Source organism: Oncorhynchus gorbuscha, unplaced genomic scaffold (genome assembly GCF_021184085.1).
Source record: "Oncorhynchus gorbuscha isolate QuinsamMale2020 ecotype Even-year unplaced genomic scaffold, OgorEven_v1.0 Un_scaffold_2470, whole genome shotgun sequence".
NCBI classification, from domain to species: domain Eukaryota; kingdom Metazoa; phylum Chordata; class Actinopteri; order Salmoniformes; family Salmonidae; genus Oncorhynchus; species Oncorhynchus gorbuscha.
In genome coordinates this window covers 1,727-17,602 of record NW_025746973.1, presented here as the reverse complement: position 1 = coordinate 17,602, position 15,876 = coordinate 1,727, and the positions used below count along the sequence as shown (strand labels likewise).

At 46.2% G+C, this 15,876-nt stretch overlaps 1 protein-coding gene across 1 annotated transcript; it reads left to right on the top strand.

The window, feature by feature from the left end:
* Window positions 1-7,306: 7,306 nt before the first annotated feature.
* LOC124025842 (gap junction beta-3 protein-like) lies at window positions 7,307-8,084 on the top strand (the record flags this gene model as incomplete). The annotated part of the gene is made up of 1 exon (XM_046339151.1): window positions 7,307-8,084. A coding segment is annotated over exon 1 (778 nt), but the record flags the coding sequence as incomplete, so codon positions are not given.
* Between the last annotated feature and the right edge of the window lie 7,792 nt (window positions 8,085-15,876).

Here is a 15,876-nt window from a genome sequence, read left to right as displayed (position 1 = left end):
TCTATTATATTTTGTTGTTGTTGTATTTTCTATAAATATAAATGTTTCTTTCATTACAACTAAAATATCATGATGATTTTCAACTTAAAAGTAAAGTCCATTGAGCACAAAACTGATTGGATCCAAAGCCTCTTATTCATTCCAGCAACCATTTCTAGGCCATTTTATAGTGCAACAGGAAGTGCAACAGGAAGTGCAACAGGAAGTGCAACAGGAAGTGCAACAGGAAGTGCAACAGGAAGTGCAACAGGAAGTGCAACAGGAAGTGCAACAGGAAGTGCAACAGTGTTCCACTAGAAGGTATTGAACTTTCAACAATGTCAATAAATCAATCACATATTTTACCTCAGTTTAACTCGGCAAGTAAGTTAAGAACAAATTCTTATTTACAATGACGGCCTAGGAATAGTGGGTTAACTGTTCTAGGAACGGTGGGTTAACTGTTCTAGGAACGGTGGGTTAACTGTTCTAGGAACGGTGGGTTAACTGGTCTAGGAACGGTGGGTTAACTGGTCTAGGAACGGTGGGTTAACTGGTCTAGGAACGGTGGGTTAACTGGTCTAGGAACGGTGGGTTAACTGGTCTAGGAACGGTGGGTTAACTGGTCTAGGAACGGTGGGTTAACTGGTCTAGGAACAGTGGGTTAACTGGTCTAGGAACAGTGGGTTAACTGGTCTAGGAACAGTGGGTTAACTGGTCTAGGAACGGTGGGTTAACTGGTCTAGGAACGGTGGGTTAACTGGTCTAGGAACGGTGGGTTAACTGGTCTAGGAACGGTGGGTTAACTGGTCTAGGAACAGTGGGTTAACTGGTCTAGGAACAGTGGGTTAACTGGTCTAGGAACAGTGGGCTAACTGCCTTGTTCAGGGGCAGAACAACAGATTTGTACCTTGTCAGCTCAGGGATTTGATCCAGCAACCTTCCGGTTACTGGCCCAACGCTCTAACCACTAGGCTACCTGCCTCCCCCCTCTAACCACTAGACTACCTGCCTCTAACCACTAGGCTACCTGCCTCCCCCCTCTAACCACTAGACTACCTGCCTCTAACCACTAGACTACCTGCCTCCCCCTCTAACCACTAGGCTACCTGCTCTAACCACTAGGCTACCCTGCCTCCCCCTCTAACCACTAGGCTACCCTGCCGCCCCCCTCTAACCACTAGACTACCCTGCCGCCCCCTCTAACCACTAGACTACCCTGCCGCCCCCTCTAACCACTAGACTACCTGCCTCTAACCACTAGACTACCTGCCTCCCCCTCTAACCACTAGGCTACCTGCTCTAACCACTAGGCTACCCTGCCTCCCCCTCTAACCACTAGGCTACCCTGCCGCCCCCCTCTAACCACTAGACTACCCTGCCGCCCCCTCTAACCACTAGACTACCTGCCTCTAACCACTAGACTACCTGCCTCCCCCTCTAACCACTAGGCTACCTGCTCTAACCACTAGGCTACCCTGCCTCCCCCTCTAACCACTAGGCTACCCTGCCGCCCCCTCTAACCACTAGACTACCCTGGCTACCTCTAACCACTAGACTACCCTGCCGCCCCTCTAACCCCCCCTCTAACCACTAGACTACCCTGCCGCCCCCTCTAACCACTAGACTACCCTGCCGCCCCCTCTAACCACTAGACTACCCTGCCGCCCCCTCTAACCACTAGACTACCCTGCCGCCCCCTCTAACCACTAGACTACCCTGCCGCCCCCTCTAACCACTAGACTACCCTGCCGCCCCCTCTAACCACTAGACTACCCTGCCGCCCCCTCTAACCACTAGACTACCCTGCCGCCCCCTCTAACCACTAGACTACCCTGCCGCCCCCCTCTAACCACTAGACTACCCTGCCGCCCCCTCTAACCACTAGACTACCCTGCCGCCCCCTCTAACCACTAGACTACCCTGCCGCCCCCCTCTAACCACTAGACTACCCTGCCGCCCCCTCTAACCACTAGACTACCCTGCCGCCCCTCTAACCACTAGACTACCCTGCCGCCCCCCTCTAACCACTAGACTACCCTGCCCCCCTCTAACCACTAGACTACCCCCTAACCACTAGACTACCCTGCCCCCTCTAACCACTAGACTACCCTGCCGCCCCCTCTAACCACTAGACTACCCTGCCGCCCCCTCTAACCACTAGGCTACCCTGCCGCCCCCTCTAACCACTAGACTACCCTGCCGCCCCCTCTAACCACTAGACTACCCTGCCGCCCCCTCTAACCACCTCTAACCACTAGGCTACCCTGCCGCCCCCTCTAACCACTAGACTACCCTGCCGCCCCCTCTAACCACTAGACTACCCTGCCGCCCCCTCTAACCCCCTCTAACCACTAACCACTAGACTACCCTGCCGCCCCCTCTAACCACTAGACTACCCTGCCGCCCCCTCTAACCACTAGACTACCCTGCCGCCCCTCTAACCACTAGACTACCCCCTCTAACCACTAGACTACCCTGCCGCCCCCTCTAACCACTAGACTACCCTGCCGCCCCCTCTAACCACTAGACTACCTGCCTCTAACCACTAGACTACCTGCCTCTAACCACTAGACTACCCTGCCGCCCCCTCTAACCACTAGACTACCCTGCCGCCCCCTCTAACCACTAGACTACCTGCCTCCCCCTCTAACCACTAGACTACCCTGCCGCCCCCTCTAACCACTAGACTACCCTGCCGCCCCCTCTAACCACTAGACTACCCTGCCTAGACCCCCTCTAACCACTAGACTACCCTGCCGCCCCCTCTAACCACTAGACTACCCTGCCGCCCCCTCTAACCACTAGACTACCCTGCCCTCCCCCTCTAACCACTAGACTACCCTGCCGCCCCCTCTAACCACTAGACTACCCTGCCGCCCCCTCTAACCACTAGACTACCCTGCCGCCCCCTCTAACCACTAGACTACCCTGCCTGCCCCCCCCTCTAACCACTAGACTACCCTGCCGCCCCCTCTAACCACTAGACTACCCTGCCGCCCCCTCTAACCACTAGACTACCCTGCCGCCCCCTCTAACCACTAGACTACCCTGCCGCCCCCTCTAACCACTAGACTACCCTGCCGCCCCCTCTAACCCACTAGACTACCCTGCCTCCCCCTCTAACCACTAGACTACCCTGCCGCCCCCCTCTAACCACTAGACTACCCTGCCGCCCCCTCTAACCACTAGACTACCCTGCCTCCCCCCTCTAACCACTAGACTACCCTGCCACCCCCTCTAACCACTAGGCTACCTGCTCTAACCACTAGACTACCCTGCCTCCCCCTCTAACCACTAGACTACCCTGCCGCCCCCTCTAACCACTAGACTACCCTGCCGCCCCCTCTAACCACTAGACTACCCTGCCGCCCCCTCTAACCACTAGACTACCCTGCCGCCCCCTCTAACCACTAGACTACCCTGCCGCCCCCTCTAACCACTAGACTACCCTGCCTCCCCCTCTAACCACTAGACTACCCTGCCGCCCCCCTCTAACCACTAGACTACCCTGCCGACTACCCCCCTCTAACCACTAGACTACCCTGCCTCCCCCTCTAACCACTAGACTACCCTGCCGCCCCCCTCTAACCACTAGACTACCCTGCCTGCCCCCCCTCTAACCACTAGACTACCCTGCCGCCCCCTCTAACCACTAGACTACCCTGCCGCCCCCTCTAACCACTAGACTACCCTGCCGCCCCCTCTAACCACTAGACTACCCTGCCTCCCCCTCTAACCACTAGACTACCCTGCCGCCCCCCTCTAACCACTAGACTACCCTGCCGCCCCCTCTAACCACTAGACTACCCTGCCTCCCCCTCTAACCACTAGACTACCCTGCCGCCCCCTCTAACCACTAGGCTACCTGCTCTAACCACTAGACTACCCTGCCTCCCCCTCTAACCACTAGACTACCCTGCCGCCCCCTCTAACCACTAGACTACCCTGCCTCCCCCTCTAACCACTAGACTACCCTGCCGCCCCCTCTAACCACTAGACTACCCTGCCGCCCCCTCTAACCACTAGACTACCCTGCCGCCCCCTCTAACCACTAGGCTACCTGCTCTAACCACTAGACTACCCTGCCTCCCCCTCTAACCACTAGACTACCCTGCCGCCCCCTCTAACCACTAGACTACCCTGCCTCCCCCTCTAACCACTAGACTACCCTGCCGCCCCCTCTAACCACTAGACTACCCTGCCGCCCCCCTCTAACCACTAGACTACCCTGCCGCCCCCTCTAACCACTAGACTACCCTGCCGCCCCCTCTAACCACTAGACTACCCTGCCGCCCCCCTCTAACCACTAGACTACCCTGCCTCCCCCTCTAACCACTAGACTACCCTGCCGCCCCCTCTAACCACTAGACTACCCTGCCGCCCCCTCTAACCACTAGACTACCCTGCCTCCCCCTCTAACCACTAGACTACCCTGCCGCCCCCTCTAACCACTAGGCTACCTGCTCTAACCACTAGACTACCCTGCCTCCCCCTCTAACCACTAGACTACCCTGCCGCCCCCTCTAACCACTAGACTACCCTGCCTCCCCCTCTAACCACTAGACTACCCTGCCGCCCCCCTCTAACCACTAGACTACCCTGCCGCCCCCTCTAACCACTAGACTACCCTGCCGCCCCCTCTAACCACTAGGCTACCTGCTCTAACCACTAGACTACCCTGCCTCCCCCTCTAACCACTAGACTACCCTGCCGCCCCCTCTAACCACTAGACTACCCTGCCTCCCCCTCTAACCACTAGACTACCCTGCCGCCCCCTCTAACCACTAGACTACCCTGCCGCCCCCTCTAACCACTAGACTACCCTGCCGCCCCCTCTAACCACTAGACTACCCTGCCCCCCTCTAACCACTAGACTACCCTGCCGCCCCCTCTAACCACTAGACTACCCTGCCTCCCCCTCTAACCACTAGACTACCCTGCCGCCCCCTCTAACCACTAGACTACCCTGCCGCCCCCTCTAACCACTAGACTACCCTGCCTCCCCCCTCTAACCACTAGACTACCCCAACAATCTCACAGATAAATGATCATATGTGATGTATACATTTTGAATGAAGTTTGTTCAAGAGTCCCTTCTTAAAACATCCACATGAACCTTAATGTAACAGAGTGAGTTCCATGTGTCATGCTGCAAAAAAACACCTGATGAGATCAAAGTGTTTTTTTTTTGCGGTGAAAGAAAACCACAACATGACACACCTTGATAATGAAATGAATTAAATAGTATTTTATTCTTCAGGTTTGCAGTAGTAGGTTGGGAGTGGTCAGTAAGCAGGGGTGAAAGTACAGTTTATCCACATTAAAATGACCCCTCCTAAATGATCTGATCACAGTCACATCCGGCATGACTAAAAGCCCCATCAGCCTCAGCAGCAGGACTAGCTGTACAGCTGTGTGATGTGGTGGCGAGAGGTGACACCTTCTACAGGTGATTGAGCCGTCTAGTCTGGAGTGTCTGCTAAATGACTCAAATATTTTTTATTTATTTTACCTTTATTTTACTAGGCAAGTCAGTGAAGAACAAATTCTTATTTTCAATGACGGCCTGGGAACAGTGGGTTAACTGGTCTAGGAACAGTGGGTTGACTGGTCTAGGAACAGTGGGTTAACTGGTCTAGGAACAGTGGGTTAACTGGTCTAGGAACAGTGGGTTAACTGGTCTAGGAACAGTGGGTTAACTGGTCTAGGAACAGTGGGTTAACTGGTCTAGGAACAGTGGGTTAACTGGTCTAGGAACAGTGGGTTAACTGGTCTAGGAACAGTGGGTTAACTGGTCTAGGAACAGTGGGTTAACTGGTCTAGGAACAGTGGGTTAACTGGTCTAGGAACAGTGGGTTAACTGGTCTAGGAACAGTGGGTTAACTGGTCTAGGAACAGTGGGTTAACTGGTCTAGGAACAGTGGGTTAACTGCCTGTTCAGGGGCATATACATGTACATTTGCTGAATGGGCATGAACACCAAATGTTCAGTGTTTGAGTATCTAGAAATATGAATCAACAACAAATACTACAAACACTTATGGTCTCCGTATCAGTTCTCCGTGAGACTGAAGTGCTCTTATGGTCCCCGTATCAGTTCTCCGTGAGACTGAAGTGCTCTTATGGTCCCCGTATCAGTTCTCCGTGAGACTGAAGTGCTCTTATGGTCCCCGTATCAGTTCTCCGTGAGACTGAAGTGCTCTTATGGTCCCCGTATCAGTTCTCCGTGAGACTGAAGTGCTCTTATGGTCCCCGTATCAGTTCTCCGTGAGACTGAAGTGCTCTTATGTCCACATCTCGATACCTCTGTAGTTCCAGCTCTCCTGGCAAATAAAGGATCAGCGTTTATCTTGGAATCTGTGGCAGTGCCGGATAAATGAGGGTGACTAGGCAGACATGGAGTGGTACCAATCCAATACTCACCTGTGTGGGCCTGGGGTGTTACCGATACCAGACTCACCTGGTGGGAACACTTAGTCACCATGACAACTCCAATGTTGATTTTAACAAGGGTGTTGCGTCACTAACTGGTCAGCGGAGACAAGCTAAAATGAATTGAGCATCAATCAGCCTAGTGATCTGAAACAACTGTAAGTACGACTTGACTTTTAATCCATCTGTAATAGTGATACGAATGACTTTTGCCTCAAAATGATGTGTATTCAACAACAAGTAAACTATCATAAACTCTACCTGTGTTTGAACATGGTTCCACTGTTTCATAAGAAATGACTTTGCTCAAGATGTGGTTTCGCGAGCATTAGACTCTTGAGGGAAGGCAAACAGTGTTTTGATCAAATATTAAAGCCGCCTTTCTTTAAAGAACCCCACTCCTTTAGGCAAACAGCTTCAGAAGGCGAAGAGAGAGTCGCGGGGAGATTTGGATGAAAAGTTTGATCGGAGTCTAAATAAAAGGCTGTGAAAAGATCTTTCAAAAGAAAACTACTTTAACAGCCAGAAGAAATGTATTTCTATGTAAAAATTGAAGAGTTGTATTATATGTTGTTCAGCTGGTAGATGATTCCTGATTGTTGTGGCTTTATTACCTCTCATTCTGTAGCCTTCAAGTAGGGCAGGCGATGGCAAAGGCAGTGTTAGGTGATGCCAAGGGGTCTGGAACTTGATTTTAAAGTAGTTCCCTTTCCCTGAAATGGAGGTTGGTGGGGCTCAATACATACCCTGGTTGTTCAACCCTTATTCATACACTTATTAATGAATCTCTTTCTCTTCTTCCTCCAGCTTCAAGTCCAAAGTCAGAAGCTCATCCACAAAAGCCGGGTGAAAGTTCAACGGTGAAAGAAGAGGATCCCACTTCGATCTCACCATGGACTGGAAGACGTTCGAGGCGCTGCTTAGCGGGGTCAATAAATACTCTACCGCGTTTGGACGGATCTGGCTCGCGGTAGTCTTCGTGTTTCGCGTCATGGTCTTCGTCGTGGCCGCAGAACGCGTCTTTAGTGAGGACCAGAAAGACTTTGACTGCAACACCCGGCAACCCGGCTGTGCCAACGTCTGTTACGACCACTTCTTCCCTGTCTCTCACACCCGGCTCTGGGCACTCCAGCTCATCTTCGTCACCTGTCCCACCTTCCTGGTCGTGATGCACGTGGCGTACCGCGAGGAACGCGAACGCAAGTACCGCATCGCACACGGCGAGAACGCCCGTCTCTACGACAACACAGGACAGAAGCACGGAGGACTCTGGTGGACGTATCTCCTCAGCCTCTTCTTCAAGACGACCATCGAGGTGGCGTTCCTCTACCTCCTCCATCTCATCTACAACAACTTTGACCTGCCGCGACGCGTCATGTGCGACCTCTGGCCTTGTCCTAACCAGGTGGATTGCTACATCGGCCGGCCCACAGAGAAGAGGGTGTTTACCTACTTCATGGTAGGGGCGTCGGCTGTGTGTATAGTGCTCAACGTGTGTGAGATCTTTTACCTGATAGCCATCCGGTTGCTGAGGATCAGTCATCGGGGAAGCCTCCATACCTCCCCCAACATTAGGTGCTCTGAGCTGGACTGTGATGGGTGTCAGACGCTGGCGACGACAGCAGAGTACCAGGAGTGCAACGAGGCCAACTTAGCCATGGAGAAGAAAAGTACATCTATATTTTGAGTCAGACATAAAAACTCTTTACAATTTAACTTTTATTAGATGACAAATCTTTATTGACTAAATGTTGTTAACCAAAACCTGAGTTTTATCAATACATTTATTTTAGTCAAATGTCATTTTTATGGCCAACCACCTCCTCACCCTCCCTTACGGACACTCCTCTGTGAGGGTGAAAGACTGGCGAAGGTTAAGAGTTCTTGAAAGTGATTTGACAGGTCAGACATTGCTCAGACGTTGCTGACGAATGCCAGAGTTTACAACACAAATGTCGGTATTTTACATATCAGCTAACCGCATCTTATGATAATCTGGTGCCCGACTGCACAGTCGATGTTGTCGCATCCAATCATTGGTTGATGCATGTAACGTCTCAGCAAGGAAACCAACCCCCCTGCCCATCTGAGCTGGCCCCCTGCTCATCTGATCTGGCCCCCTGCTCATCTCATCTGATCTGGCCCCCTGCTCATCTTATCTGGCCCCCTGCTCATCTGATCTGGCCCCTGCTCATCTGATCTGGCCCCCTGCTCATCTGATCTGGCCCCCTGCTCATCTGATCTGGCCCCTGCTCATCTCATCTCATCTGATCTGGCCCCCTGCCCATCTGATCTGGCCCCCTGCCCATCTGATCTGGCCCCTGCTCATCTGATCTGGCCCCTGCTCATCTCATCTCATCTGATCTGGCCCCCTGCCCATCTGATCTGGCCGCCTGCCCATCTGATCTGGCCCCCTGCTCATCTGATCTGGCCCCCTGCTCATCTGATCTGGCCCCCTGCTCATCTGATCTGATCTGGCCCCCTGCCCATCTGATCTGGCCCCCTGCTCATCTGATCTGGCCCCTGCTCATCTCATCTCATCTGATCTGGCCCCCTGCTCATCTCATCTGATCTGGCCCCCTGCTCATCTGATCTGGCCCCCTGCCCATCTGATCTGGCCCCCTGCCCATCTGATCTGGCCCCCTGCCCATCTGATCTGGCCCCTGCTCATCTGATCTGGCCCCCTGCCCATCTGATCTGGCCCCTGCCCATCTGATCTGGCCCCCTGCTCATCTGATCTGGCCCCCTGCTCATCTCATCTGGCCCCCTGCTTTTTTCTGCATTGTTTTACCTTTTTAGATTGACGGTTCATTTTATTATTTTCTTAACTCGTAATTTGTTTATATTTTTTCCTTTGTAATTTCAACTTTTCTTTACAGTGAAATGCAGGGCAGTGTACAGACCTTTCAGGGAGCAGGTGCTCAAAATGAAAAAAGGGTACCCCCCCCCTTGAAAAATATAAATTGACTTTTATCAGTCATGTCTTGAACTTCATAACATCGACTACTAGCTGCCTCTGTAGCGAACATTTAAAATGTTTTCAGGCCTGTTTATCTCTGCAACAACACACTCACTCGTCACAAACTCTAAGCTAGTTACAAAAGATATGACTGACATCTGAAAAAGGCGATCAGCTGATTTTTAGTTACGGAAACGTAACCGTTATTTAACTAGGCAAGTCAGTTTGAGAACCAATTCTAATTTACAAGAAGGTGCCGGAAACAAAAAGTGAGTGAGAGGGGGGGGGGGGGCAGTTCTAAGGTACCGGAACACATATAAAAGTCCCCATTATAATACAGTATCCCATATCATATCCATATCATCATCATTATAATAAAGTATTCCATATCATCATCATTATAATAAAGTATTCCATATCATCATGATTATAATAAAGTATTCCATATCATATCCATATCATCATCATTATAATAAAGTATTCCATATCATCATCATTATAATAAAGTATTCCATATCATCATGATTATAATAAAGTATTCCATATCATCATGATTATAATAAAGTATTCCATATCATATCCATATCATCATCATTGTAATAAAGTATTCCATATCATCATCATTATAATAAAGTATTCCATATCATCATGATTATAATAAAGTATTCCATATCATCATGATTATAATAAAGTATTCCATATCATATCCATATCATCATCATTATAATAAAGTATTCCATATCATCATCATTATAATAAAGTATTCCATATCATCATGATTATTATAAAGTATTCCATATCATATCCATATCATCATCATTATAATACAGTATTCCATATCATATCCATATCATCATCATTATAATAAAGTATTCCATATCATATCCATATCATCATCATTATAATAAAGTATTCCATATCATCATCATTATAATAAAGTATTCCATATCATCATGATTATAATAAAGTATTCCATATCATATCCATATCATCATCATTATAATACAGTATTCTATATCATCATCATTATAATAAAGAATTCCATATCATCATGATTATAATAAAGTATTCCATATCATATCCATATCATCATCATTATAATAAAGTATTCCATATCATCATGATTATAATAAAGTATTCCATATCATCATGATTATAATAAAGTATTCCATATCATATCCATATCATCATGATTATAATAAAGTATTCCATATCATATCCATATCATCATGATTATAATAAAGTATTCCATATCATCATCATTATAATACAGTATTCCATATCATCATCATTATAATAAAGTATTCCATATCATCATCATTATAATAAAGTATTCCATATCATCATGATTATAATACAGTATTCCATATCATCATGATTATAATAAAGTATTCCATATCATATCCATATCATCATCATTATAATAAAGTATTCCATATCATCATCATTATAATAAAGTATTCCATATCATCATCATTATAATAAAGTATTCCATATCATATCCATATCATCATCATTATAATAAAGTATTCCATATCATCATCATTATAATAAAGTATTCCATATCATCATCATTATAATAAAGTATTCCATATCATCATCATTATAATAAAGTATTCCATATCATCATCATTATAATAAAGTATTCCATATCATCATCATTATAATAAAGTATTCCATATCATCATCATTATAATAAAGTATTCCATATCATCATCATTATAATAAAGTATTCCATATCATCATCATTATAATAAAGTATTCCATATCATCATCATTATAATAAAGTATTCCATATCATCATCATCATTATAATAAAGTATTCCATATCATCACCATTATAATAAAGTATTCCATATCATATCCATATCATCATCATTATAATAAAGTATTCCATATCATATCCATATCATCATCATTATAATACAGTATTCCATATCATATCCATATCATCATCATTATAATACAGTATTCCATATCATCATCATTATAATAAAGTATTCCATATCATCATGATTATAATAAAGTATTCCATATCATATCCATATCATCATCATTATAATAAAGTATTCCATATCATCATCATTATAATACAGTATTCCATATCATCATGATTATAATAAAGTATTCCATATCATATCCATATCATCATCATTATAATAAAGTATTCCATATCATCATCATTATAATAAAGTATTCCATATCATCATGATTATAATAAAGTATTCCATATCATCATGATTATAATAAAGTATTCCATATCATCATGATTATAATAAAGTATTCCATATCATATCCATATCATCATGATTATAATAAAGTATTCCATATCATCATGATTATAATAAAGAATTCCATATCATCATGATTATAATAAAGTATTCCATATCATATCCATATCATCATCATTATAATAAAGTATTCCATATAATCATGATTATAATAAAGTATTCCATATCATCATCATTATAATAAAGTATTCCATATCATCATCATTATAATAAAGTATTCCATATCATCATGATTATAATACAGTATTCCATATCATCATGATTATAATAAAGTATTCCATATCATATCCATATCATCATCATTATAATAAAGTATTCCATATCATCATCATTATAATAAAGTATTCCATATCATCATCATTATAATAAAGTATTCCATATCATCATCATTATAATAAAGTATTCCATATCATCATCATTATAATAAAGTATTCCATATCATCAAATCAAATCAAATCAAATCAAATTTATTTATATAGCCCTTCGTACATCAGCTGATATCTCAAAGTGCTGTACAGAAACCCAGCCTAAAACCCCAAACAGCAAACAATGCAGGTGTAAAAGCACGGTGGCTAGGAAAAACTCCCTAGAAAGGCCAAAACCTAGGAAGAAACCTAGAGAGGAACCGGGCTATGTGGGGTGGCCAGTCCTCTTCTGGCTGTGCCGGGTAGAGATTATAACAGAACATGACCAAGATGTTCAAATGTTCATAAATGACCAGCATGGTCAAATAATAATAAGGCAGAACAGTTGAAACTGGAGCAGCAGCACAGTCAGATGGACTGGGGACAGCAAGGAGCCATCATGTCAGGTAGTCCTGGGGCACGGTCCTAGGGCTCAGGTCCTCCGAGAGAGAGAAAGAAAGAGAGAATTAGAGAGAGCATATGTGGGGTGGCCAGTCCTCTTCTGGCTGTGCCAGGTGGAGATTATAACAGAACGTGGCCAAGATGTTCAAATGTTCATAAATGACCAGCATGGTTGAATAATAGTAAGGCAGAACAGTTGAAACTGGAGCAGGAGCATGGCCAGGTGGACTGGGGACAGCAAGGAGTCCTCATGTCAGGTAGTCCTGGGACATGGTCCTAGGGCCCAGGCCAGTTGAAACTGGAGCAGCAGCATGGCCAGGTGGACTGGGACAGCAAGGAGTCATCATGTCAGGTAGTCCTGGGGCATGGTTCTAGGGCTCAGGTCCTCCGAGAGAGAGAAAGAAAGAGAGAAGGAGAGAATTAGAGAACGCACACTTAGATTTACACAGGACACCGAATAGGACAGGAGAAGTACTCCAGATAAACAAACTGACCCTAGCCCCCCGACACATAAACTACTGCAGCATAAATACTGGAGGCTGAGACAGGAGGGGTCAGGAGACACTGTGGCCCCATCCGAGGACACCCCGGACAGGGCCAAACAGGAAGGATATAACCCCACCCACTTTGCCAAAGCACAGCCCCCACACCACTAGAGGGAAATCTTCAACCACCAACTTACCATCCTGAGACAAGGCCGAGTATAGCCCACAAAGATCTCCGACACGGTACAACCCAAGGGGTGGGGGAACCCAGACAGGCCGACCACAACAGTGAATCAACCCACCCAGGTGACGCATCCCCCAGGGACGGCACGAGAGAGCCCCAGCAAGCCAGTGACTCAGCCCCGTAACAGGGTTAGAGGCAGAGAATCCCAGTGGAAAACGGGGAACCGGCCAGGCAGAGACAGCAAGGGCGGTTCGTTGCTCCAGAGCCTTTCCGTTCACCTTCCCACTCCTGGGCCAGACTACACTCAATCATATGACCCACTGAAGAGATGAGTCTTCAGTAAAGACTTAAAGGTTGAGACCGAGTTTGCGTCTCTGACATGGGTAGGCAGACCGTTCCATAAAAATGGAGCTCTATAGGAGAAAGCCCTGCCTCCAGCTGTTTGCTTAGAAATTCTAGGGACAATTAGGAGGCCTGCGTCTTGTGACCGTAGCGTACGTATAGGTATGTACGGCAGGACCAAATCAGAGAGGTAGGTAGGAGCAAGCCCATGTAATGCTTTGTAGGTTAGCAGTAAAACCTTGAAATCAGCCCTTGCTTTGACAGGAAGCCAGTGTAGAGAGGCTAGCACTGGAGTAATATGATCAAATTTTTTGGTTCTAGTCAGGATTCTAGCAGCCGTATTTAGCACTAACTGAAGTTTATTTAGTGCTTTATCCGGGTAGCCGGAAAATAGAGCATTGCAGTAGTCTAACCTAGAAGTGACAAAAGCATGGATTAATTTTTCTGCATCATTTTTGGACAGAAAGTTTCTGATTTTTGCAATGTTACGTAGATGGAAAAAAGCTGTCCTCGAAATGGTCTTGATATGTTCTTCAAAAGAGAGATCAGGGTCCAGAGTAACGCCGAGGTCCTTCACAGTTTTATTTGAGACGACTGTACAACCATTAAGATTAATTGTCAGATTCAACAGAAGATCTCTTTGTTTCTTGGGACCTAGAACAAGCATCTCTGTTTTGTCCGAGTTTAATAGTAGAAAGTTTGCAGCCATCCACTTCCTTATGTCTGAAACACATGCTTCTAGCGAGGGCAATTTTGGTGCTTCACCATGTTTCATTGAAATGTACAGCTGTGTGTCATCCGCATAGCAGTGAAAGTTTACATTATGTTTTCGAATAACATCCCCAAGAGGTAAAATATATAGTGAAAACAATAGTGGTCCTAAAACAGAACCTTGAGGAACACCGAAATGTACAGTTGATTTGTCAGAGGACAAACCATTCACAGAGACAAACTGATATCTTTCCGACAGATAAGACCTAAACCAGGCCAGAACATGTCCGTGTAGACCAATTTGGGTTTCCAATCTCTCCAAAAGAATGTGGTGATCGATGGTATCAAAAGCAGCACTAAGGTCTAGGAGCACGAGGACAGATGCAGAGCCTCGGTCCGATGCCATCAAAATGTCATTTACCACCTTCACAAGTGCCGTCTCAGTGCTATGATGGGGTCTAAAACCAGACTGAAGCATTTCGTATACATTGTTTGTCTTCAGGAAGGCAGTGAGTTGCTGCGCAACAGCCTTCTCTAAAATCTTTGAGAGGAATGGAAGATTCGATATAGGCCGATAGTTTTTATATTTTCTGGGTCAAGGTTTGGCTTTTTCAAGAGAGGCTTTATTACTGCCACTTTTAGTGAGTTTGGTACACATCCAGTGGATAGAGAGCCGTTTATTATGTTCAACATAGGAGGGCCAAGCACAGGAAGCAGCTCTTTCAGTAGTTTAGTTGGAATAGGGTCCAGTATACAGCTTGAAGGTTTAGAGGCCATGATTATTTTCATCATTGTGTCAAGAGATATAGTACTAAAACACTTGAGCGTCTCTCTTGATCCTAGGTCCTGGCAGAGTTGTGCAGACTCAGGACAACTGAGGTTTGGAGGAATACGCAGGTTTAAAGAGGAGTCCGTAATTTGCTTTCTAATAATCATAATCTTTTCCTCAAAGAAGTTCATGAATTTATCACTGCTAAAGTGCAAGTCATCCTCTCTTGGGGAATGCTGCTTTTTAGTTAGCTTTGCCACAGTATCAAAAAGGAATTTCGGATTGTTCTTATTTTCCTCAATTAAGTTAGAAAAATAGGACGATCGAGCAGCAGTAAGGGCTCTTCGGTACTGCACGGTACCATCCTTCCAAGCTAGTCGGAAGACTTCCAGTTTGGTGTGGCGCCATTTCCGTTCCAATTTTCTGGAAGCTTGCTTCAGAGCTCGGGTATTTTCTGTGTACCATGGAGCTAGTTTCTTATGAGACATTTTTTAGTTTTTAGGGGTGCAACTGCATCTAGGGTATTGCGCAAGGTTAAATTGAGATCCTCAGTTAGGTGGTTAACGGATTTTTGTCCTCTGGCGTCCTTGGGTAGGCAGAGGGAGTCTGGAAGGGCATCAAGGAATCTTTGTGTTGTCTGTGAATTTATAGCACGACTTTTGATGTTCCTTGGTTGGGGTCTGAGCAGATTATTTGTTGCAATTGCAAACGTAATAAAATGGTGGTCTGATAGTCCAGGATTATGAGGAAAAACATTAAGATCCACAACATTTATTCCATGGGACAAAACTAGGTCCAGCGTATGACTGTGAGAGTGAGTGGGTCCAGAGACATGTTGGACAAAACCCACTGAGTCGATGATGGCTCCAAAAGCCTTTTGGAGTGGGTCTGTGGACTTTTCCATGTGAATATTAA